General features: G+C 48.1%; 1 protein-coding gene across 2 annotated transcripts in view; it reads right to left on the bottom strand.

Annotated features, from left to right (window-relative positions):
* The window catches only part of USP25 (ubiquitin specific peptidase 25), a 146,383-nt gene that overhangs the window by 56,820 nt on the left and 65,174 nt on the right, over window positions 1-24,389 (bottom strand). For both annotated transcript variants that reach the window (XM_073584479.1, XM_073584480.1), the window contains exons 7-12: window positions 23,674-23,811; window positions 20,706-20,782; window positions 18,328-18,401; window positions 16,824-16,972; window positions 8,712-8,839; window positions 1,157-1,252 (exon numbers count right to left, since the gene is read on the bottom strand). In XM_073584479.1, coding sequence (XP_073440580.1) covers window positions 1,157-1,252; window positions 8,712-8,839; window positions 16,824-16,972; window positions 18,328-18,401; window positions 20,706-20,782; window positions 23,674-23,811 — 662 coding nt within the window. The remainder of the gene's footprint in view (window positions 1-1,156; window positions 1,253-8,711; window positions 8,840-16,823; window positions 16,973-18,327; window positions 18,402-20,705; window positions 20,783-23,673; window positions 23,812-24,389) is intronic.

Raw genomic sequence — 24,389 nt, 5'->3', positions numbered from 1 at the left:
GATGGGTATATGGGCACGGGACTATGGGATGGCGGATATGTATTATAGGTATATGGGCACAGGACTATGGGATGGAGGATATGTATGATGGGTATATGGGCACGGGACTATGAGATGAAGAATATGTATGATGGGTATATGGGCATGGGACTATGGGATGGAGGATATGTATGATGGGTATATGGGCATGGGACTATGGGCTATGAGATGAGGAATATGTATGATGGGTATATGGGCACGGGACTATGGGATGGAGGATATGTATGATGGGTATATGGGCACGGGCCTATGGGATAATTATAATTTGCTATAACTAACCACAGTTAGTTACTATGCCCGGGCAGCGCCGGGCTCTTCAGCTAATATATATATATATATATATATATATATATATATATATATATATATATATATATATATATATATATATGTATATTTGTTCTTACAGCAATCATTGTGCAACGAAAACGAGCTGGCATGACGACTCTCCAGTTCAGTAGATCAGTATGTTTACAGGGGCACTACGCTTTTTTTGTTTTTTACAATGGTAAAACAAAAAACAGAAACTAAAATAAATTTGGTTGTGTTGCCACGTTCCGGACCCACAATGCATTTTCCAGCTAACAGGCCTTGCTTTTTGCGCCTGTAGCTGACATTTTTATTGAATTTTGGAGTAGATACATTTTGATTGTATTTTTTTCCCCAACACTGAAAAGAAAAAATGCAATCGGGTTAATGAATTTTATATGTTGATAGATACGACTTTACAAACTTGGGAGACAGATATATATATATATAGATAGATAGATAAATGTAATTCAAATTTTTACCATTTCTCAATTTTAATATATATTTTTTTAATATATACTGTTCTTTCCATCAGTCCCCTAAGTGGATATAAACCAGTGATCATCTGATCACTTCTACTTTATATTGCAATTCCACAGTAAACACCATCGTCTCCTATACAGCATCGTAATGCAGGAACAGGGGCGTCTGCTGAACACTGTGGTATTGCAATTTGTAGTAGAATACATCATTTTGGAGACGTCCGTGGCGAGCGTCACTTTTACCTTGTGTCTATGACATCTGCGAAAAGCAGTTCTGCAAGAGTCATTGTCCGAGAGCTATAAAGTGGGGCTTTGGGCATGGATACCTTTCTAGCCGTTGCTGTAAAACTGTAAGGTGCTCCTTGAGTCTCTTGATTTCATCGCGTTTTATCCTGGTGATTTCCCGATTCTTGTGCATATACCTAACAAACAAAAAACAATTACACGTTATTTGCAATTTTATGCTAGAGTTTCATTTACGCTGGCCGGTCGGCAAACTACAGATCAGCGGCCTTTAATAGCAGTCGTTTTACTAACATTCATGTGCACAGAATGAGAATTGGTGCGATTTTTCCAAGTGCATAGACTATCACGGGCAGCACATTTCATGTTTACACTGTGCTGCTGAGAACAACATTTAAAGTGGTTGAAAACGTAAACGAAAAAAATAAAGTGCATGTATCTGAGATTAAAAATATATATTTTTATAATTGAATTTTACAGGCCCTTTTGTCTTTGTACTTCAACTTTTTTTTTTTTTTTTTCTAATTCGATATTTTTATTGAAGTTAACAATACAGATTATAACAAACCACTTGAGCAGGGGGTTGGACCAGATGACCCAGGGGGTCCCTTCCAACTCTACCATTCTATGATTCATTAACCCGTTCCTAACATGTATTTTTTTGTTCTATTTTTTGTGAGCTTTTACTTGCACATGTGTTTTAAAGAGTTAACATTTTTTCTCGTTCGGATAGTCAAGTAATTTTTGAGTCTTTATTTCGTGAAACATGATGCTTTAGTTTTAGTTTTTTTTCGCCGATATCGGAGGAAAAAGATGGATTTTTGGTTCTTACCGTAAAATCTCTTTCTTGGAGCCTTCATTGGGGGACACAGAATACCATGGGTGTATGCTGCTGCTGCTAGGAGGCTGACACTATGCAAAAACAAGAAAATTAGCTCCTCCCCGGCAGTATACACCCACCGACAGGCACCAAGCACCTCAGTTGGTGAAAAAGCAGTAGGAGAAGCAACGAGAAAAACTCGAACCATATGTACCAACCCAACAAGGGACTCTAAGACCCAACACGGTACAACTTAAACAGGGAGGGTGCTGTGTCCCCCAATGAAGGCTCCAAGAAAGAGATTTTACGGTAAGAACCAAAAATCCATCTTTCTTTATCGCCTTATTGGGGGACACAGAATACCATGGGACGTCCCAAAGCAGTCCCAAGGGTGGGAACAGCAAAAAGGAACGAAAATAACCCAAAGGCTCAGGTCGGCCGGTGAGCCACCGCCGCCTGCAGAACCTTCCTACCAACCACAGCATCAGACGAAGCCTGGGTATGAACCCTGTAGAACCTCGTGAAGGTGTGCAAAGATGACCAGGTTGCAGCCTTGCAAATTTGCATGGCCGAGGCCTGGTGACGAGCAGCCCACGAAGCCGCCACAGCCCGGGTGGAATGAGCTTTTACTCCCGGAGGGGGCCGCTTTTCCTGAAGACGATACGCTTCTAGAATGGTAGAACGAATCCAGCGAGCGATCGTGGATTTGGAAGCCGGAAGGCCCTTCTGGCGACCTTCAGAGATGATCAGCAAGGAATCGGACAGACGAAAGGAAGAGGTCCTGGCAAGATAGACACGCAGGGCTCTAACTACGTCCAGTTTGTGGAGAGACTTCTCAAGAGGATGAGATGGAGCCGGACAAAAAGAAGGAAGGACGATATCCTCATTGATATGGAAAGCGGAAACCACCTTTGGAAGAAAAGCAGGAACGGGCCTGAGGACGGCTTTGTCCTGATGGAGAATGAGGTAAGGGGAACGACATGACAAGGCCGCCAATTCAGAAACTCTTCTGATGGATGAAATGGCGATCAAAAAGGTGACCTTCCAAGAGAGAAGGGACAAAGGAATGTCCTGGAGAGGCTCGAACGGCGCCTTCTGGAGCGCGCTAAGAACGAGGTTGAGATCCCACGGGTCTATTGGCGAATGATGAGGGGGAGCCACGTGGGAAACCCCTTGTAGAAAGGTCTTGACCTGTGGTAGAGAAGCTAGCTCTCTTTGGAAGAGGATAGAGAGAGCGGAAACCTGGCCCTTGAGCGTACTGAGGGACAGACCCGCGTCTAACCCAGCCTGAAGAAACCCCAGGATAGACGGGATAGAAAAAGACATTGGGAAGACTTTTCTATCATCGCACCAACGGAAAAAAGCCTTCCAGTACCTATAGTAAATGCGGGAAGAGGCTGGTTTCCTGGCTCTGATCATAGTTTGAATAACCTGACTGGACAGACCTGATTCCTTCAGAATTGCGGTCTCAACGGCCATGCCGTCAAACTCAAAGACTGAGAATTCTCGTGGTAAAGGGGGCCTTGCGAGAGAAGGTCTGGACGGTCCGGAAGCCTCCAGGGAACGTCCGCGAGCATGTTGACCAGTTCCGCGTACCAAGGCCGTCTTGGCCAATCTGGAGCGACTAGAATCACTGGTACGCCTTCCGATTTTATCTTTTTGACCACCCGAGGGATCAATGCCAGAGGCGGGAACAGATACGGAAGTTGAAACTGGGACCACGGAGTCACCAGTGCGTCGCATGCGACGGCTAGAGGGTCCCTGGACCTGGCTACGAACTGCGGCACCTTGTGGTTCATCCGAGATGCCATGAGATCGACATCCGGGGTGCCCCAACGGTCGCATATCTGAGAGAAAACCGCGGGGTGCAGGGACCATTCGCCGGACGCTAGGCCCTGGCGACTCAGAAAGTCGGCTGCCCAATTTTCCACCCCCGGAATATGGACGGCGGAGATTGTCGGAACGCAACGTTCTGCCCAGCGTAATATCTTGGCCACTTCTGACATTACTTGTTTGCTGCGCGTGCCCCCCTGATGGTTTATGTACGCCACGGCCGTGGCGTTGTCCGACTGAATACGGACCGGCTTGCCGGAGAGGAGGGGCTGCCAATGAAGAAGGGCCAGGAAAATTGCCCTGATCTCCAAAAGATTGATTGGAAGGAGAGACTCCTGTGGCTTCCAGCGGCCTTGGGCCGCTTTCTGATGGAACACGGCTCCCCATCCTAGAAGGCTCGCATCGGTGGTGATGATTTGCCACTGAGGCGGAAGGAAGGACCTCCCTTGGAGAACTGACGCTGGCCGTAGCCACCAAGTGAGAGACTGCCTCACTCTGAGAGGAAGCCGAATAGGACGGTCCAAGGACATCGTGGTCTTGTCCCAGGCTGAAAGCAGAGACAGTTGGAGGGGGCGAAGGTGAAACTGCGCAAAGGGCACTGCTTCCATGGAGGCCACCATCTTCCCCAGGACCTTCATGCAGAACCGAATGGGAATGGGAGCAGGCCTCTTGAGAGTTCTGATGCCCTTGGACAGAGTTGTAAACTTTTCCTTTGGAAGAAAAACACGGGCTAGCTCCGTGTCGAATTCCATACCCAGAAAGGTCAGACGCTGGGTGGGGATCAGAATGGACTTCTCCTTGTTGACCAGCCAACCTAGGCGGCTGAGAGTGTCCAGGGTTATCTGAAGGCTCCGGAGACAGTCCTGGCGAGACGAACCCTTGATCAAAAGATCGTCCAGATAAGGAATGATGAGGATCCCTCTGGAGCGAAGGATGGCCATGACGGTCGCCATCACCTTCGTGAAAACCCGGGGCGCTGAAGCCAGGCCGAAAGGAAGAGCTGTGAACTGAAAGTGGTCTCCCTGAAACGCAAATCGAAGATACTTCTGATGTTGCACACATATTGGAATGTGCAGATAGGCATCCCGAATGTCCACCGAGCAGAGAAATTCCCCGGGCTCCATGGAAGCAATCACCGACCGAAGAGACTCCATCCTGAAATGAAGAATCTTCACGTGGCGATTGAGCAATTTGAGGTCCAGAATAGGACGAAGAGAGCCGTCTTTCTTCGGGACTACAAAGAGATTGGAGTAGAACCCGGAAAACCGTTCGTCTGAGGGAACGGGAACAATGACTCCGGCGGAAAGAAGGGAGGAAATGGCCTGCAGAAAACCCGGAATCTGGGCCCGCTGTCGCGGAGGCCGAGACCGGAAAAACCGCCTGTTCGGGAGTGAAGCAAATTCGATTTTGTAACCGGATGCGACGAGTTCTCTGACCCAAGCGTCGTCTACAACGGACAGCCAAGCATCCGCGAAAAAGGAAAGTCTGCCGCCCACCCTGGAAGAAATTCCAGGTGGGGGTGACCCGTCACTTAGACGAAAATCTGCTGGAATTGGCTCCTGCAGATCTGGAATATTATCCTCTAGATCTCCAGCGAGGAGCGGGTTTGTAGGAAGGTTTCCTCTGATCCCGCTCCCTGGTGGCAGGCGGCCGATCCTGTTGAGTGGCTCTCTCCGTGGCAGAGAAGGGATGAAAGGGCCTGAATGGTCGAAACCCCCTTCTGTTGAAGGGACGTTTTGGTCGAGACTGGGGAAGCGAAGTACTTTTACCTCCAGTGGCATCGGAAATTATCTGATCCAGCTTTGCTCCAAAGAGCCTAGAGCCATGGAATGGCAGATTGGTAAGCGACTTTTTCGAAGTAGTATCCGCATTCCATGACTTTAGCCAAAGGACTCGGCGTACAGCTACTATGTTGCTGTTAGCCCTTGCTACGCAGCCGGCCGCGTCCAAGGAGGCGGCCAAAAGGTATTATCCCGCCTGGTTAATCTGATCTGCAAGATCTGCCAATTCGTCTTGAGGAGCTGACGCTAAGATGCCTCTGCGAAGAATTTTTGCCCAAGCGGAAATGACCTTCGCCACCCAGGCGGATGCGAAAATAGGGCAGAGAGGCGCCAGATGCCTCAAAGATAGACTTAGCCAGAGATTCAATCTGCCTGTCAGTAGGATCTTTGAGCGATGCCCCGTCTGGCAGAGAGAGCACTGTTTTAGAGGCTATCCGGGATACTGGAGGATCTACCACTGGAGCCTTGGACCACTTTGAGAGCAGTTCTGCGTCAAAGGGGTACAGAACGTCCAAATACTTGCGGCCTGAGAAACGTTGCTCAGGGCGCTCCCAGTGTTTGGATAAGGTAGTATCGAAATCGTTGTGATTGGGAAAGGTTCGGGACGGAGGTCTGGCTCGTCTAAGGAGAACAGAGCTTTCCTGAGCTGGAGCCTCATCCCGTTTAAGTTTTAGTGTTTGGAAGATAGCTGCAATAAGACTATCGACCATGTCCCGCGTTTTAGAAACACTGTTCTCCTCTGAGCTAGCTTCCGAATGAGAATCATCGCCTGACTGAAGGCTGTCATCCGAGGAAGGAGAAGGAGGCCTGGGAGCGGAAGGGCCCTGCGAGCTCGAAGACGAAGTGGACAGAGCCCGCTTCCTAGAAGTCCTTCCCTGTCTGTCTCTCTGAAGGTCGCGGTCAGGTGCGGACGACTCACCCCGAGAGGTGGTCGGGGCAGAGGTGGCTGAGGATAGCTGAGGTAATCGTTCTAAGACCTGGACCAGCGACTGTGATACTTTTGTCAAGTCAGAAACAGACTGTGACATTGTAACGGCCCACTCCGGGGGGAGAGAGGAGGGAAGAGCGCCCTCCGCCCGGGACTCTGTGCGTTCCTGAGATGCTGACATATTGGAAGGACTGCAGGGGGGGCAGAATGGGGACGACTGACCCGATGCCCACTTCTTTTTACAGCGCGCACAGGCGTAATAGGTAGCGGTGGGCCTGAAGCAGAGATCCCCTGAAGGGTTGGGCATAAGTGAACTGCACTGAATGGCCTGCAGAAATTAGGGAATAACTGCCGAGGAGAGCTAATCCCTGTCCCAGAGCCGAGCCTACCGAGATTCTGTGCGAGCAGCAGAAGAAACGCCGAAGTGTCCCCCAAGCAGCGCAGGAAGGAGTGAAAAACCAGGAAATCCTTGTGCTGGAAGATGGGGGCGGAGCTTAGCGGCTGCGCCGTGATTGGCTAGCAGCGACGGAGAGGGCATGACAGAGAGGGGAGGCTGGCATCTCAAAGAGAAAGAAGCCCTGTGATGGGCTAGAAAGGGCGCGCTGAAAAGAGCGCGCTCAGGAAGGGAGGAGGGAGCAGAGAGATTCCCCTCGCTGAGGGGAAAGTGAAAGTGACGGCGCCGGCGCCGCAACCCCATGCCTACCCCGACATACCGCGCTCAGGGAGCAATATGACAGCAGTCCCCTGCTTGCGACGCTGCTGCGGTGAGTGAAGGGATCCGCAGAGTCTCCCTGACTAGAAGAGGGGAACGGAAGGGACGCAAACAGCTGTGTGAGCGCGCGGCAGGCAGAAAGGGCGGGAGATTCAAAAACTGTGGACCTGTAATCCCAAGGTCCAACTTCTCCCATGCACTGAAGCCTATGCGGGGCCGGAGGGAACGTACAGGCACTTACCTGACGTCCCTGAAGAGGATGACCACAGGGGCCCACGGGGAAACGGCAGGCCGCTGGGGGGAAGGGAGTCTTCTGTACCCGCATCCTGCAGAAGACGGCTTGAACCACCTGCAATCGCCGTCTTCCTCTCAGCCCTGTCCCGAGAGAGGGGTGAGGAGGGGGATTCGGCAAGGACCAGCCACCTGTCCACAACCCTTATCACCGGAAGGTGATAGGGAAAAGTCCTGCCTGCGGTACTGAGAGTTGCGATGTGGGTGACACCACACTGCTCGCTCAGCCGCATGATATAGGAAATCAGGGTGATAAGTATACCCTGTTTCCCAACGGAAAAAAAACCTAAAAGATAAAAGAAGAAAGGATTAAAAAGTTAAAACTAAACCCTGAAAGGAAAAATTGGATTAATAACTGCGGATCTGGGGAGATCCCGGTCCGCCTCCTACAGACACTAAGCACAAAACTGAGGTGCTTGGTGCCTGTCGGTGGGTGTATACTGCCGGGGAGGAGCTAATTTTCTTGTTTTTGCATAGTGTCAGCCTCCTAGCAGCAGCAGCATACACCCATGGTATTCTGTGTCCCCCAATAAGGCGATAAAGAAATAATGGAAATACGTCTGTTTTTCACTTTTTTTATGACCACAAGGGACCACTAAAACATATTTAAAATTGTAATATTATTGTCATATTTCACATATTGTGCCCCACCAATAAGGTCATAAAAAGAACAATAAAAAGATTACTTGCTGGGGGGGGATGGCATATCAATATCTTTATTTGCACCTTGAAGGTAGTTTTGATCCAGAGAGTTGCTTCCACTGGTTGAGTGAGGACTCCAAATTTGCCTCTTATTTCCCTTGTAACTAAGGCTGGTATATTATCCCCAGTTGCAGGGGGAATGCTGCCTCCTGGCTCTCATGTCCCAGCAGCTCCTGATCCCTCTTTATACAAAGTGATCACATGACTTATGTATAGGGGAAGAGGCGATGCCAGCACTTTGTTTTACTGTGTCACTGTACATACACCGATGGAGAAAGCACAAACGTGAATAAACTCAGCTTTCTCTATGGGGACTCACAGCAGAGTAGAAGCCGGACCGCCTACATATTTAAAGTCTATGGGTGGTGCAGAAATGGTAAAGTAAGCTTATAAACCATTTCACCAAATAAAGGAGCATCTTGTTACTACAATGTGTAATTGGAAGCCTGTTTAGCCATGCTATCGGGGGATAGAGGAGCGTTCATTACAGATTATCGGACAGTGGAAATGCACCGTAAGAAAAGACAGTGTATGAAGTCAGAGCAGCGACATGACGGCAGCGCTTACATACCTGTCCATATACAAACACTGAGGGAACTCCAGCTTGTTGTGGATCTTCTCCGGTCTTCCTAAAGTTTGATTAAACTCAAACCTGGAAAGTTCAAACGTCAGGACGGGCGGGAGCTCTGTAAACCAGTGCTGAAGGGCAGAGAAAGAAAGAGCGAGCCATGAGGGACAGAGAAGATGGGAGACGAAGAACCCAATCAAATAATCAGTCTATGGAGATCTCACAACTACATGGACTTCTACTAGAATGCAGAGTGTTAGCAGCTCTGTCCCAACTGGAGTCATCACTGATTGACATTATGGAGGTGGAATGATCCGTAACAAATAGTTCTGATCGGCTTTACTGTGCAATTTTTTCTGTACACTGACACAATACTGCAGCAGGAGGAATGACAAAAGCATCCTAATAGAAACGATGACATGGCTGGGACCGTCCTATGACGGACGCAACAGCATCACAACCATGTTAACGTGGTTTCTCTGATCCCATGATGCAGGCTCTCTTCACATCTGTTTTGACGTAAAAAGCGCTGCATTTTTCCTCATCAAATATGACGAAATATGAGATGGTGGTCCCTGGAGAAGCCTCCGACACAAGCGTGTCTTATGCGTGTGAGAACGGATCTGAAACATTGTTTCTATAGATGCAGCTTGTACTGAGCAATAAGAGAACTCAGCAGAGAGGAGGGACACTTGGAGTTGTCAATCAGGCTCGGTGGGCTGAGTTCAAGTTAAACTTTCAAGAAAGAATTATACAGCCATGTTGACATAGTTTATCACAATAAAGTATGCAGTCTGTAATATGACATTTGTTAACATTAAGTTTCATATTACAGCACGACTGTTCTGTGAAATTAGCCACACATATCAGGCCTATCTTGGCTGTAAGGTAGCTGGCTACAGAAGGAGCCCTCCCTTACTGTTTGCTATAGGGGCACATAACCTGTTCAAAAACCTCTGCAAGGTTCTTTAAAAACTACAAGTAAGGGCTTCAGTTTACTTTTATTATCCAAGGTTTACTGTTGCTTTAAACAAAAATTCCACTTTATATTAGAAAAATTGGGTTTTTGGCCTCAAATATAAAAAAATAAACATATAGGAACTCTACTTATTCAAGATGATAAACTTATTGATGTAGCTGTAGGACCAGATAATAGGTCATTTACCGCAATCTGCTACACAGTTCTGGCCAGCGTTGAGCCTGTGCAATCCACGATGGGAGTCAGCAGTAAAAACAGGATTTTTAGTTGCTTACCGTAAAATCTGCATCTCGGAGCCTTCATTGGGGGACACAGGAACCATGGGGTGTATGCTGCTGCCACAAGGAGGCTGACACTATGCAAATAAGAAAGTTAGCTTCTCCTCCGCAGTATACACCCCACCGACTGGCGCTCAATTACTCAGTTAGTGAGAAAGCAGTAGGAGAAGCAATAGATTATAAAGTAAACCAACAATTCAACTAGAACTATATTACATAGAACAAAGCACAGAAGTTGAAAACATGGGAGGGTGCTGTGTCCCCCAATGAAGGCTCCGAGAAACAGATTTTACGGTAAGCAACTAAAAATCCTGCTTTCTCTATCGCTTCATTGGGGGACACAGGAACCATGGGACGTCCCAAAGCAGTCCCTGGGGTGGGAAACAAACTTCCATCAGGTCAGCGGACTCACCACCGCCGCCTGCAAGATCCTTCTTCCTAGGCTGGCATCCGCCGAAGCGTAGGTGTGGACCTTGTAAAATTTTACAAAAGTGTGAACAGAGGACCAGGTTGCAGCTCTATAAAGCTGCATCGCAGAAACCCTGTGGTGCACCGCCCAGGATGCGCCCACTGCCCGAGTGGAGTGAGCCTTAATCCCAGAAGGGGGGCACTCTGTTCTTTATCCGGTAAGCCTCTAAGATAGCCGATCTGATCCAGCGCGCAATAGCCACCTTGGAGGCAGACAAGCCTTTTCGAGCCCCATCTGGGATGACGAAAAGAGAGTCTGTCTTCCAGAACGCATCGGTTCTAGCCAAGTAGACCTTCGTCGCCCTGACCAGGTCCAGTCTGTTCAAGGAGCGTTCCCACGGATGAACTGGAGCCGGGCAGAAAGAAGGTAGAACGATGTCTTCATTCAAGTGGAAAGCAGATACCACCTTGGGAAGAAAGGACAGCGGAGGCCGTAGAACAACTTTATCTTGGTGAATCACTAAAAAAGGAGGTTGACAAGAAAGAGCTGCCAACTCCGAGACACGTCGGATGGAAGTAATGGCCACTAGAAAGGCCACTTTCCAAGAGAGAAGAGATAGAGAAACCTCCTTGAGAGGCTAAAAGGGGGAACCTTGTAGAGCCTCTACATTAGGACTAAATTGAGATCCCAGGGATCCAACGTTGATATCGTTGTCGGGATCGCTGGTAAGTCGCTATGTGTGACTCCAGCTTTAGGGCCAGACCCCTGTCCAGGCCTACCTGGAGGAATGCTAGAATAGAAGGGAGCGAGAAAGACATTGGCGGAACGCGATTGGACTCGCACCAACGAAAATAGGCTTTCCACGTTCTATAGTATATTTTGGAAGACGAAGGCTTCCTAGCCCGGATCATTGTGTGAATTACCCTATCTGAAAACCCTGACTTTTTCAGTACCGCGGTCTCAATGGCCACGCCGCCAAATTGAGCGACCGAGAATTGGGGTGGTAAATCGGACCCTGAGACAGCAGATCTGGTCTGGCTGGAAGTGTCCAAGGAGCGTCCGCGAGAAGGTTGATGAACAATGTCCACAAACCAAGACCTTCTGGGCCAATCCGGCACAATGAGGATGACTGGTACCCCTTCTGCCTTGATCTTCAACAGCTTGGGAAGAAGAGGAAGAGGAGGAAACAGATAGGGGAGAGCGAAATGTGACCAAGGAATGGTCAGAGCATCGGCGCCCACCGCGAGAGGATCGCGGGCCCTGGATACGAACCATGGAACTTTCTTGTTCAGACGGGACGCCATTAGATCCACGTCCGGAGTACCCCAATGAAGGCAAATCTGTTGGAAGACTTTCTGATGCAGGGACCATTCCCCTGCCACGAGGCCTTTGCGGCTGAGAAAATCGGCGGCCTCGGTTTCCACACCCGGAATGTGTACGGCGGATATCGCTGGGACTGACATTTCTGCCCAATGAAGTATCTTGGATACCTCGGCCATCTGGCTCCCTGGTGGTTGATATATGCCACCGCTGTGTCATTGTCCGTCTGAATCCGGATTGGCAGACCTTTGAGCAGCTTGTCCCAATGAATTAGGGACAGGAAAATAGCCCGTATCTCTAGGACGTTGATCGGAAGAGTCACTCCCTGCATTGACCAACGGCCCTGTACTGTGAGATGGCGAAACACTGCGCCCCAGCCCAGAAGACTGGCGTCTGTCGTCACCCCTTGCCAATGTACCAGAAGGAACGATCGGCCCTGGGCGATAAGAGGAGATGTTAGCCACCAATTGAGGGACAGCTTGACCTGAAATGAGAGTCGAATTGGAAGATCCAGTGAGGAGACAGACTTGTTCCACTGCGACAGAATGGCCCGCTGAAGTGGTCTTGAGTGGAATTGGGCGAAGGGAATCGCCTCCGAAATTGCAACCATCCTCCCTAGAACTCTCATGGCTGATCGGAAGGAAATGAAGCAAACGAACATCCCGCCAAAGAGTTACTCTCTTGTCGTCGGGAAGGAAGACCTTTGCCTGACGAGTGTCGAAAAGTATGCCTAGAAACACAAGGCGTTGTGTTGGAACAAGGCAGGACTTTGTATTGATGATCCACCCGAATCGAGCAAGAGTGTCGCAGACAATGGTCAGACTTTCGAGAGTCTGGGGCAAGGATGGAGCTTTGATGAGGATGTCGTCAAGGTACGGGAAGAGCACGAGACCTCTGAACCTCAAAATGGCCATCAACGCTGCCATGATTTTTGTAAAAACCCTGGGGGCGGTGGCGAGCCCAAAAGGCAGGGCAACAAACTGAAAGTGATCCTGATGTATCGCGAAACGCAGGAATTTTTGATGACCCAGGAAGATTGGGACATGTAGATAGGCGACTTGAATGTCTATGGAGCACAGGAATTCTTGTGCCTCCATGGAAGCGATTACTGAACGAAGGGACTCCATCCTGAAATGTCACAGACGGACCCTTATGTTCAGTAGTTTTAAGTCCAGAATGGGCCGAACCGTGCCTCCTTTTTTCGGCATTACAAACAGGTTCGAATAGAAACCTGTGAAGCGCTCTTTTTCTGGTACTGGAACAATCACTCCCGACTTCAGAAGAGAGTCGATGGCTGTAAAGAAACCCGGAACCTGGGCGGGGTCTTTCGGGATTTGAAGAATCGATCCCGAGGACGAGAAACAAATTCTATTTTGTATCCTGAAGATACAACTTCCCTGACCCAAGATTCTTCCACCGAGGCAAGCCATACGTCCCTGAAGGCAAGAAGACGGCCGCCCACCTGGGAGTATGCTCCGGTGTTCTGATTCTAGTCATGCAGAGGAAGCTCTTCCAGGTCTAGGTCTGGTAGATCTACCCTGGGAAGAATGAGACCGCCAGGAAGGAGTGGGCCTAAAGGAGACTTTTCCTATCTTGGCGCGGTTGAGGCCTCTGCTGGTGGGAAGACGTATCTGCTGTCGTGAAGGGACGAAAAGGCCGAAAGGGTCGAAACTGACGTTTCGGAGGAGGCTGACGAGATTTAGACTGGGGAAGAAGGGAGCTTGTGCCCCCAGTGGCATCCTTAATGATCTGGTCCAGCCTATCGCCGAAAAGACGCGATCCCTGAAACGGTAAACTGGTGAGAGACTTTTTGACGATAAGTCCGCTTGCCAAGCCTTAAGCCAAACTGTGCGCCTAATAGCCACCAAGTTGCTTGATGCCTGAGCTGTGCAGGATGCAGCATCCAGGGAGGCCGAGACCAAATATTCGCCTGCATGCGAAATTTGGTCGGCGAGATCCGCCAGCTGCGTGGGGCAGGTCTCCAGCCAAAATGCCTTGGCAGAGGTCCTTAGCCCATTTCGCTATGGCCTTAGAAGCCCAAGTAGAAGCGAAGCCGGGCTTAGAACAGAAGACGCCGCTTCGAAGGCTGACTTAGCAAAAGATTCTATGACTCTGTCATTAGTGTCTGCTAGAGATGCTCCCCCAGAAATCGGAAGGACCGTGCTGTTAGACAGTCTTGAATCCGGAGGGTCCATGGTCGGTGAAGCTGACCAGTCTGCAATGAGTTCCGGCGAGAAAGGATATAACACCCCAAGGCTTTTTCCTCTTTGAAAACTCCTGGTCGGATTTTCTCTCTCTCTGGAAAGAATTTTCTGGAACTATGAATGATGAGCGAAGACCTTGGAATGTGGTTTCGACCGTCTGAAAGAAACCTCCTGGTCCGCGGGTTCCGCAGGAGAATCTTTGATATTGAAGGACTGGTTAATCGCTGCAGTGAGGCTCTGAACTATATCCCTCATATCAGTGATTTGGTACGAGTCCAGCTCCAAAACATCCTCGGAGGGTCCATCCGAGAAAGTCTCGCCTGGCTCAGGGGAGGAAGATCTTGATAAGGGAGGCTGTTTGGACGGACTATGGGGCGATGCGGAACGGGAAGAGGAACCGGACCAGTGCTCCCGTCTGGCTCTTTTGCGGCTAATATTAAGGCTGTGTTCACACACAGCGTTTTTTTAGCGGTTTTTACCGCGGTTTTCACTATAAAACCGCTATAAAACTGCTAAAAATAAGCTGCACAGTCATTTCTATGCATTTTGCACTTTCTGTGCACATTGATGCGTTTTTTACCGCGAAAAAAACGCATCGCGGTAAAAACGCAGCATGCACATTAATTTTGAGTTTTTTTCCGCGGTTTAGGCTTCTCCCATGCTTTTAGAAACCGCTGCGGTAAAAAACGCATCAAAAACGCATCAAACCGCGCAAAAAACGCCGCGGAAAAATAGATGCGGTTTCTGGGAAGGGATTCAGGTTTTTGTGCAGAAATTTTCTGCAACGTGTGCACATACCCTAACAGGCTCGACCGGAGCATCCTGTGACCTGCTGGGTCCTGCAGAAGTCTGTAGTGGCAACTTATCCAGTACGGACACCAAGGTCTGGGACACCTTGGTGAGATCCGCCACAGATTGAGACAGAGAGGAAGCCCACCCTGGGATAGGGGCCTCAACCTCACTAGGGACATCCGGGGGCTCCTGGGCGGTGGGTTCAGTAGGCTTGCTGCAGTCCTGATAGAGGGGAGAGGACTGACCTGATGGAAACTTGCGTTTGCAAGAAGAACATGCAAAATGACTGACTACCACAGAGGAAGAAGCAGAGCGAATTGGTTTAGAATTAGACATTATGAGCTAACCCACTAACAGTGCCAGACGGTTAGGGGACGGAGAGCTGAGGAGGGTGTCAGTCTGCAGCACAGAGCTACTCACGGAACCTGTGTACACAGCACGCTGAAGCGGAGACGAGCAGCTCACAGGCTGAAGTAAAACTGTGAGGTAAAAACGCGCTCCTGAATGCTGTGGGCGGGAATCAGCTCACCAGAGAGGGGGCGGAGCTAACCGCTCTGTCAGGAGCATAAGAAAACTACACTCCCTCCTATACTGGGAGGAGTGGGCGGGCCCCTGCGACGCCTCTAGCCCTCAGAGACGCGGCGGGCGGGACTGTTCCTCAGAAGAAAAAGCCCGCCTGAAAACGGGGGCGTGGCCTCGCCTCAGAACTAGGCCCAAACTGAAGCCGGGGCCTGGATTAGAAATGGCGGCCGCCGGAGAGCGCGGGGCGGCGCGGAGGTCTAAAGAGAACCGCAGTTTCGCGGCGCTGGCGCTGAGAACGCTAAATACAGGTAATGCCACTTAAGGAAGCTTGCCCGTTCCCCACCGCCCAGGGGGATTACTATCATGGGAAGTAGAGAGGGGTTCAGCCGGCTGATACGTAGCTCCTGCAGTCCTGACTTACCCAGTTTCCAGTTGCAGACCGTGTCTCCATCCACCAACAGGCTCTGGTAGGCGAGTGGGTGAGAGACAGAAGGCAAACACGCATACGTGTTCCTGGCCGGTAGACATATGAGGATACGGGGTGGCAGTACACGCCGTACGCAGTCTCTTTGTGGGAGTACAGATGTGACTCTTCACTCTGTATCCCTCCGGAACCTGTAAAGAAACAACGCACACTGAGGTAGATAAGGGTCTAATGAAAGACCTGTGTCCACCTCCTACTGACATTAAGCTAAACTGAGTAATTGAACGCCAGTCGGTGGGGTGTATACTGCGGAGGAGGAGCTAACTTTCTTATTTGCATAGTTTTGCATAGTGTCAGCCTCCTAGTGGCAGCAGCATACACCCAAAGGTTCCTGTGTCCCCCAATGAAGCGATAGAGAAATACTGCTGACACCCTGCTTCAAGACCCCAGGACTGCAGATACCAGCGATTCTGGCCATTCAGTACCTGCCGCAATCAACAGCATTCAAGGTATCCAAGAGGAGAGTGCTCACTCCACCTATCGTCCCCCACGTGACGGAGCTAATACATCATCATTGCAGCTGGGTCCAACAATTGCCCCCATTGCTGCCATCTTACTACACTTAAAGTTGCCACCGGCAGAAGCCAAATTTAAATCTTTGGATTTCAGGAGGTGGTTAGCCCTGCAGCATCCCTACAGGTGAAATGAAGCATTACACTGTTTACATTGGGACCGATGAAGCCATGTAATGCAGACAGGCCAAGTCCATTTAGAGGGGTTTTTGGTAGCCTCTTTCCGCCACTAGCAGATGATTGACCTGATTGATGACAATCCTTTACGTTAATGCACTTTCCTAATACATGTGCCTTCTACATACAAAAAATAAATAACACGTATCCACCTTCCATGTCAGCGACATTGGTGCTGTTTCTCTTGGTGGTTACGTGACACTGATATCACATGCGTGCTGCAGCCAATCTGCGGCTGCTGATCGTCTGCAGCCTTTACACTTCCATCAGACAGATCATCTTATTAAGGCCATTTTAGCATTTAAGAAGTGGCGGTCCACTAGTGAACGAGCCCTTTAAATGTGACTTCTGGCACACTATATTACATGCTGTATGGTTCATATTACTCACACCTACATAACACGGAAACAATGTATCACTGTATTATTGTGCGCTCACCTCCTGACCAGACTTGCTGCAGTTCTCTGAATGCAATGACTCAATTTCTCCCTCGATCATCGCAGCCTCCAGGCACTCGTGTAAGTCTTTAAAGCCGTTCACCTGGAGAGGGTACTGCCCAAACATCTCCGTGTTTTCAAATTTCTTTCCTTGGCGAGAAACAATCAGACGTCAGAGACAAGACACATCAACCTGGAAAATATCATACCTCCTTTATAAGCACGCCATTGAATCTGCGCGTTCAGGGCACAGATGCAATTAACTAGGGGATTATCCACATGGGTTTTTTTTTGCAGGAATTTATTACAATGCGTGAGCTGAGGACATGGCAGAGAGTCCGGCAGAGAGAGTCCGGCAGAGAGAGTCCGGCAGAGAGAGTCCGGCAGAGAGAGTCCGGCAGAGAGAGTCCGGCAGAGAGAGTCCGGCAGAGAGAGTCCGGCAGACTTTTCAGTTTAGACCGGACAACACTTTCAACATTAGATCCCAACAGCACATGCTCTGAATTTCATGGATCTTAATGTTGGATCCAGGAATTTCATGGATGTGTGAATGGATCTGTGAAACTATAGGTCCGAGTGGTGTCCGATAAACAAAAGAAAAACGGACAGCACTCTGATATTTCACACAGATGTGTGAATGCACCCTTAGAAATTAAAATACACAACCTTGTCGCCCCCAACAACATATTTGGAATAGGGGTTGTCCCAGGAAATAATCCTGGAGAAACCCTTTCTTACAAACTGTTATATGGTAAAGATTTAGATCTTTGTGGAGAGCCCTGCAAAGAATAACAATATGTAATAGTGTTCAATACAGTGCAACCGTGATGGCTCAGTGGCACACACTGCACAGTGGCTCAGTAGTTAGGCTACTTTCACACTTGCGGTTTTTTGCGCTGCGTGTGCAGTGCAAACACGCATAGAAAACGCATCATGCGTTTTCTTGTTTTTTGCACATGGTTTTTACAAAAAAAGCATGCGGTTTTTTTTTTTTTGCTCTGACGTGCGCATAACCATGCGCACGTAAACGCACCCATAGACTATAATGTGTTTTTGGGTGAATTTTGTGCGCATGCGTTTTTTTGACACAGGTTGGGCGCACAAAAAATGCAACAGGATGAATTTTGTGCGCCCGGGCGCACACTACAAAAAAACGCATGCGCATACAACCACGTACAAATGCATGACTATGCGCACCCATGTTAAGTATAGGAAAAAAAACGCATGCGCATTTATGCGCAAAAATGCAGCGCAAAAAAACTCAAGTGTGAAACCAGCCTTAGTACTGTTGCTTTGCAGCGCTGGGGTCCTGGGTTCAAATCTCAACAAGGACAACAAACAGTTTATATGTTCTGTGTTTCCTCTGGGTTCTCCAGTTTCCTCCCACACTCCAAACTCAAAAGACATATTGGAAATTATATTATGAGCCCCAATGGGGACAGCGATGATTATATCTGTAAAATGATGTGGAATTAATTTTAAGTAAGAAAGAGAAATACACCAACCTTCATGCACGCCCACTGCCAGGAAATGACCGTAAAACAGCTCCACCATTGGGTTCTTTGGCTTTTCTCCATCTCTGACAACAAAAAATAAAATGTAAAAATCCATAATTTATACATATGGATTGTCCACTTGTTTATATTCCTTCATATTATCATAGGAGACTCTTACAAGTAAGCCAAGAATTATTAAGCACAACACAAATAGGTCGCCCACGTTGCGCTTCCAGCTACAGTCCGCCCACAGACATCAGCTCCATGATAAGATCTACTTACAATACGTCGTCTGGAGGGTCTCACAATGGGGTCCATCATTTCCACCAGAGGAGATGTCAGCCCTACTGACATGGGTGCACCATGTCTAATTAATTAGAATATGACAAGTGCATGACAGCTAGCGGGAGGCATGCACATGAGGAGCCACAGGCACTTGATAACCTCTTTATCTGAACATGAGCAGGATAAAAGGAATTTTATCAATTTTTTGCATTGTGATTAGGGTGTAACCCCCCGAAGATCTGCACTCAGCATGACGAGCCTATCCACATAACAGGTCAGGAGGAGGAAACAATGTTCTGCGCAGCGTTTCCAGCCTGCGGAGGGAAGAGTCTGTGGTGGACCCCTAACAGAGAGACGAGCACAATCTAGGATTTCTGTAAAGCGGCACCCATTGGAAAAATTATTAGAAAATCAGCTGGATGCAGCCATCGTCCTAGAGTTTATTATTACTGCAAGGTAACCACTAATAACAAAGTTCAGGGAAAGGATGTCCTTGAAGGGCAGATGAAGGCTGTGATGTGTCATGGCTGCTAAATTGTCCCTCTAGCCGCCAGTGTAATGGTGTGTCACTTGGCTCCTCAATGGTCAGGAAATGTTCACAGCCCAAGGGCAGGAACAGGGACCTCGACTGAATTATCAAACAGTGAAAAAGCGAATTACAGGAGCAAAAGTGATAGCCGGCTGCGAATAATCATTGGTAACCACATAGGAGGGGAATGTACCGGTCACCATACTGACAGGGCGAGGGATCACATCTGCTGCCGCGGGGACGGCAGAGGGATGAACACTAAAGTGATCGTGGTACTGTATGGAGCGCTGCGAGGACTTACTTTTTTGCATGGTGAGATCTTGTGTCTAGTGGTACCATTTGGCAAACATCCAATTTTCATTGCCTTTTTTTCACGTTTTACGTTTTACAGCATACAACATTCATTTTAGATTTTTTTATAGACTAGACTTTTACGCATGTGAGATACCAAATAAAAAAAAATAATTTATGAACTAGGAAAAGAGGGGTTTAAACTTTTACATTTTCCTCTTATTTTTACACAGACTTTTTTTTTTCTTAATTTTTACTTTAATGTCTCTTTAGGGAAATTGAACCTGTGATCATTATCCTGTTCTCCCTTGTTCTTTATACTGCAATACTTAAAGTAGTGCAATATAAAGAAGAAACGATCTCCTAAGAAGCAAAGGCTCAAGCTGGACCTTATGGGAGTGCTGAAGCGATGGATGCCGTAAGGGTCAGGCTACAATTTGCACCACTTAAATGTCACCTTCAGAGATTGAGGTTAATCCATTGATCAGACAGCAGTGTCTGGAGCTGGTGCTGATCACTGCTATTAGAGGCAGGCGTCAGCTGTATAACTTGCAGACTGGGGCAGGCTCCGCTCCTGAGCCCGCTCCATGCACCCGACGTGTAATCTACGATACATGTAGATCACACATAGGAGGGGGTTCACGCTATTTGCCACTTCTCAGAGTTATGTATCCGGTGTCCAGAAACCGAAGTCTCTGAGGAAAGTACTACTCATCTGTATGGGCCAACCAGTAACAGCAGTGCTCAAAGGGGTCTACATCCGGTCACTCACAAAACACGCACTAGCCTGAAATCACACACTTTACCAATGTTTTCGTCTCAGTTTAATACATTAGAATGAAGAGGGGACCCAAACAGCGACTCGCCCACATTAGGACTTGTCCCGTATTTCACAGACAAACCATTAGTGAATGGGCGATGTGTAATGCTTAGTTTCCCCTGTGGAGGTGCTGTTTCGAAAGTGAGGACATAATATGTTTCCCAAATTCCCACAAATTACAGCTAATCGCTTGGGCTCTCAACAGGACACAGTGTGAACAGCTTATTGTCACAGGGCCCCTCTAAGAAGAAAAAATAAAAAGGTTGTCCCAAGTGAGAGACCCTTGAAGAGGTTGTATGGGGTCACAGCCTTGTCGCTTGGCTGATGATTTTCCAGGTTTCTGACGTTCGTTTTCCTTTTCATCATGTAACGTTATAATGACAATAATCTGTTGCATTTTGGAATGAAAACGTATGACCCGGATCGGGGCTTCATGCATTCCCATATGTAGTAAGAGCTCACCTTTCTTCCTCTGCTTTTATCTGGAAAGCGTCTTCCAGCCAATCTAACAGCTTGTGTGTGAATTCACTGACATCTTGCTACAGGAAAGAAGGAGGAACAGATTAATGACGCTGCAAATAAGGCTGGCGATAAGACTAAGCCTGGCTCACGGCGGAGTAAGGTCCGCCAACTATCGTGGGTCGGTGATAGCATTGCACTTCTCACTTGAGAAGAAGTGACCTTTTGGATGCCCTAAAATACAGGATCTGGGTGCATCTGCAACCCCAGCACCTACTATAGTCTCCTGCTGGCTTGTCTGCAGACAAGCATTGGCTTAGGAGCAGCGACATGTTATCCTCCTGTGTCCTGTGCTAACCTACAGTGCCTGAGAGTGCAGGGACACACAGGTGTCAATTCATTCATACATTTTCAGGAGGCGTAACAGAGGAGCCACATAAGAGTTATGTCAGGAGAGGTGACAGGCAGGTACTGTAATCTGAGAGTAGAAAGCCCCTTTAAGGCTGTGTGTGATTTTGCTGTTTTTTTTCCTGCAGGCAAAACCTGCTTTCTTGACAGTAAACAAGCTGCTTAGAAAAAGCAGGTCTTAGGCTATGGGCCCACGTAGCGTTTTAAAACGCACAATGAAAACCGGACTCCTTCCCAGAAATCGCGCGTTTTTTTCCGAGCGATTTCACTGCGATTTTACCGTGATTTTCTCAAGCACTTTACAAGCGATTTGATGCATCACTTGGAAAGTGATTGACAGGTTGGTCACACTCGTCAAACATAGTGTTTGACAAGTGTGACCAGCTTTTTACTATTGAGGCCGCCTATGCGGCATCAATAGTAAAAGATAAAATGTTAAAAATGATAAAAAAAAAAATCTGGGTATATTTACCTTCCGGCGTCACACGCAGCCTTCCCAGGCCTCAGCGTTCCCAGCGATGCCTTGCGAGACCTGTGATGACGTTGGTCTCGCGTTACTGTAGCGATCTCGCGAGACTACGTCATCACAGGACCGTGCCGCAAGGCATCGCTGGGAACGCTGAGGCTCGGGAAGGCTGCGTGTGACGCCGGAAGGTAAATATACCCCGATTTTTTATTCTTTTTTTTACAGGGGTATGGTGGGCATAGCCACATGCGGGAAGTAAGCGATTCTCATGCATTCCTATGGGTGCGGAATCGCGGCAATTCTTTGCGATTTCGCACAAAAGAATGATCATGCTGCGATTTTTTCCGCGATGCGATTCCGCCGCGGAAAAAGCGCAGCATTAGCACAGCATGTGCGGAATGCCATAGGAATGCATGGGGGGCGTCATGTACAAGATTTTTAAACGTTTTCGCGCCGAAAATCACGGCAAAAACGCTTAAAAATCGCATCGTGGGCACACAGCCCTACTGTGTTTTCTGCTTTTTTTTTTTTTTTTTTAGGTACACTTGCGTTATGCATGCTGATAAAGTTTAATGCACAAAAAAACATGATGTAACTTCCTGACGTTTTTGCACCGAAAATGCAGCAAAACTTGATACCTGCGTTTTTTGCTAAGTTTTTACACTTACTTATTGCTTTCTATGGGTGAAAAAATGCTGCAAAAACACTGAAAGAAGTGACATTCTGCAGTTTTCAAAGACACAGCAGTTTTCCAATTCAGTCAGGAAAAAAAAATACTTTAATTTGCGGATTATAAGATGCACCCTAAATTTTGGGAGAAAAACAGGAAAAAACTTTTTCTTTTTATATACTGGTGGTGCTTCCATGCGTCTTACTGCTTAGGCCTGTTTCACACTTCAGTTTTTGTCCATCAGTCAAGATCCGCCGTTTTGCAAAAAAAAACCGGATCTGCCATTTTGCTTGGCGGATCCGTTTTTTTCCCTATTGAGTTTCATTACCGGCGGATCTTGACGGATGGCCATCCGTTGGATCCGTTTTTTTGCGGATCCGCCAAAATTTTGACGTCCACCGACATGCCCGAACGGAGAATGTAACGTTTTTTTGGGTGACAGGATCCGCACTTCACACTGTGCATGCCCGAAAGACTTCACTCAGCCTGAAAATTAACCCTAAAGTCTGTTCTGGCGGCTGGAAAAAAAATTCTCTCTTTCTCTCTGGGCTGCGGTTCCTTTAAAATTCTTCATTCATCGGATCCGTCAAAAAAACGGTCCGGTGGCATCCGTTCACATCAGTTTAGCAACGGATCCGCTTTCCGCCATTTTGGCGGATTTTAACTGACAAAAAACTGAAGTGTGAAACAGGCCTTACTGGGGGTGGTGGCTGCGGTGAAGAGGGGGCCCAGGGTCGCTGCTGGAGGAGGCAAGAGTGGAGCGTTGTTGCACACAGCAGGCTGGGATGAGGGGATGTTCCGATGTGCTCCGCTGCGGGTGTTTGGTGGTGCGGGGGCTAAGCGCTGGGATCTCACCTCCCAAGATCTTGCTGCCGATATGTCCATCTGCGCATGCCCCGGCAGCCATGTTCCCGGAGTCCACCGCACAGTTAACCATTTAAGCACGGGGGCTCTGGGTTTTCACAAAATGTCAGCAGAGCCCCTGCAAAACTGAACACCAGCAGTGGCGCAAATTGGGACACCCCCTCATCCGAGCCTGCAGCAATGCTCCACTCTTGCCTCCTCCAGTATCGACCCTGGCACCTTGCTCCACCGCGGCTGGTAAGGTATATCTGCATTATAAGACGCACCCCCATTTCCCCCCAAAATTTTGGGGGAAAAAGTGTGTCTTATAATCCGAAAAATACAGTAATTGTGCGCTTGAGTTTTCTGAAATCTCAAAGCTTTTGCTGGTACTATAGAAAGCAGTTTAAAATTTGCATAAAATAAACCACAGCAAAAACACCCAGTGTGAACATAGCCTACACATACACACAAGTTTGGTGAAATAAACAAGTGGTGGCGCAGATATCGACCACTTAACGCCCCAGCACCTTACTAATAAGCTATTCTGCAGGATCTATGGCCACAACTCTTCGATTACACACCTGCTGGGAATCGTTGGATTTGAAGGCATCTTTCAGAATCTCCACTGCCCTGGAAGGGTCCACGTATTTCCTCTTAGAACTGACCAGTAGTGAGAAGAGATAGCGCAGCTCTCGCATAAAAGGCAGATTCCTATGTTCCTATGGCACAAGAGAAAATGGCAATCGTACTCGGATGGTAAAGTCAAGTTATTTTACGATCATATTAAACTCGTTCCCATTCTAAGCAGACGACCATTACACCATCTTGTGCCCACCATACACAATAGTAGCAGAGCTGACACTTTTCAAAGCACGTTGTGAATTGTTAAACGGGTTCCCTGGTGAAAAGTCATCATCTATCCACAGAATATTCATGGGGTAGGCAGCAGCTTGTTGATCGGGGTAGGTCTGACTTTCATCCCCATTTCAAAGGAGCAGCATTGTGCATGAGCGCTGCACTTGCTTTTTTCAGAAAACTTTCTCCGGCAGTGAGACGTCTAAACTTTTGCTCCATCGTAAAATAGAGTAAAAAAATGCCCCGTCATGGATAATAATTCCCTGTCCTGCCAATCGGTGCAGGTCCATCTGGTCAAACCACCACCAATCACTGAGTCATCACCTATCCTGGAGCCAGGCCCCCATCGGGAAACCCCGTTAAATCCTATTATGTTGTCAAGTATCCTCATTGAAAGAGTGAAACAGTATATCTTAATATGAGATCACCTTCAAATCGTGTC

Source organism: Dendrobates tinctorius, unplaced genomic scaffold, assembly GCF_039654945.1.
Source record: "Dendrobates tinctorius isolate UK_male_01 unplaced genomic scaffold, ASM3965494v1 ptg000084l, whole genome shotgun sequence".
Lineage (NCBI taxonomy): Eukaryota > Metazoa > Chordata > Amphibia > Anura > Dendrobatidae > Dendrobates > Dendrobates tinctorius.
Note: the sequence above shows the minus strand (reverse complement) of the source record. Positions and strands in the feature narration are given on the sequence as shown.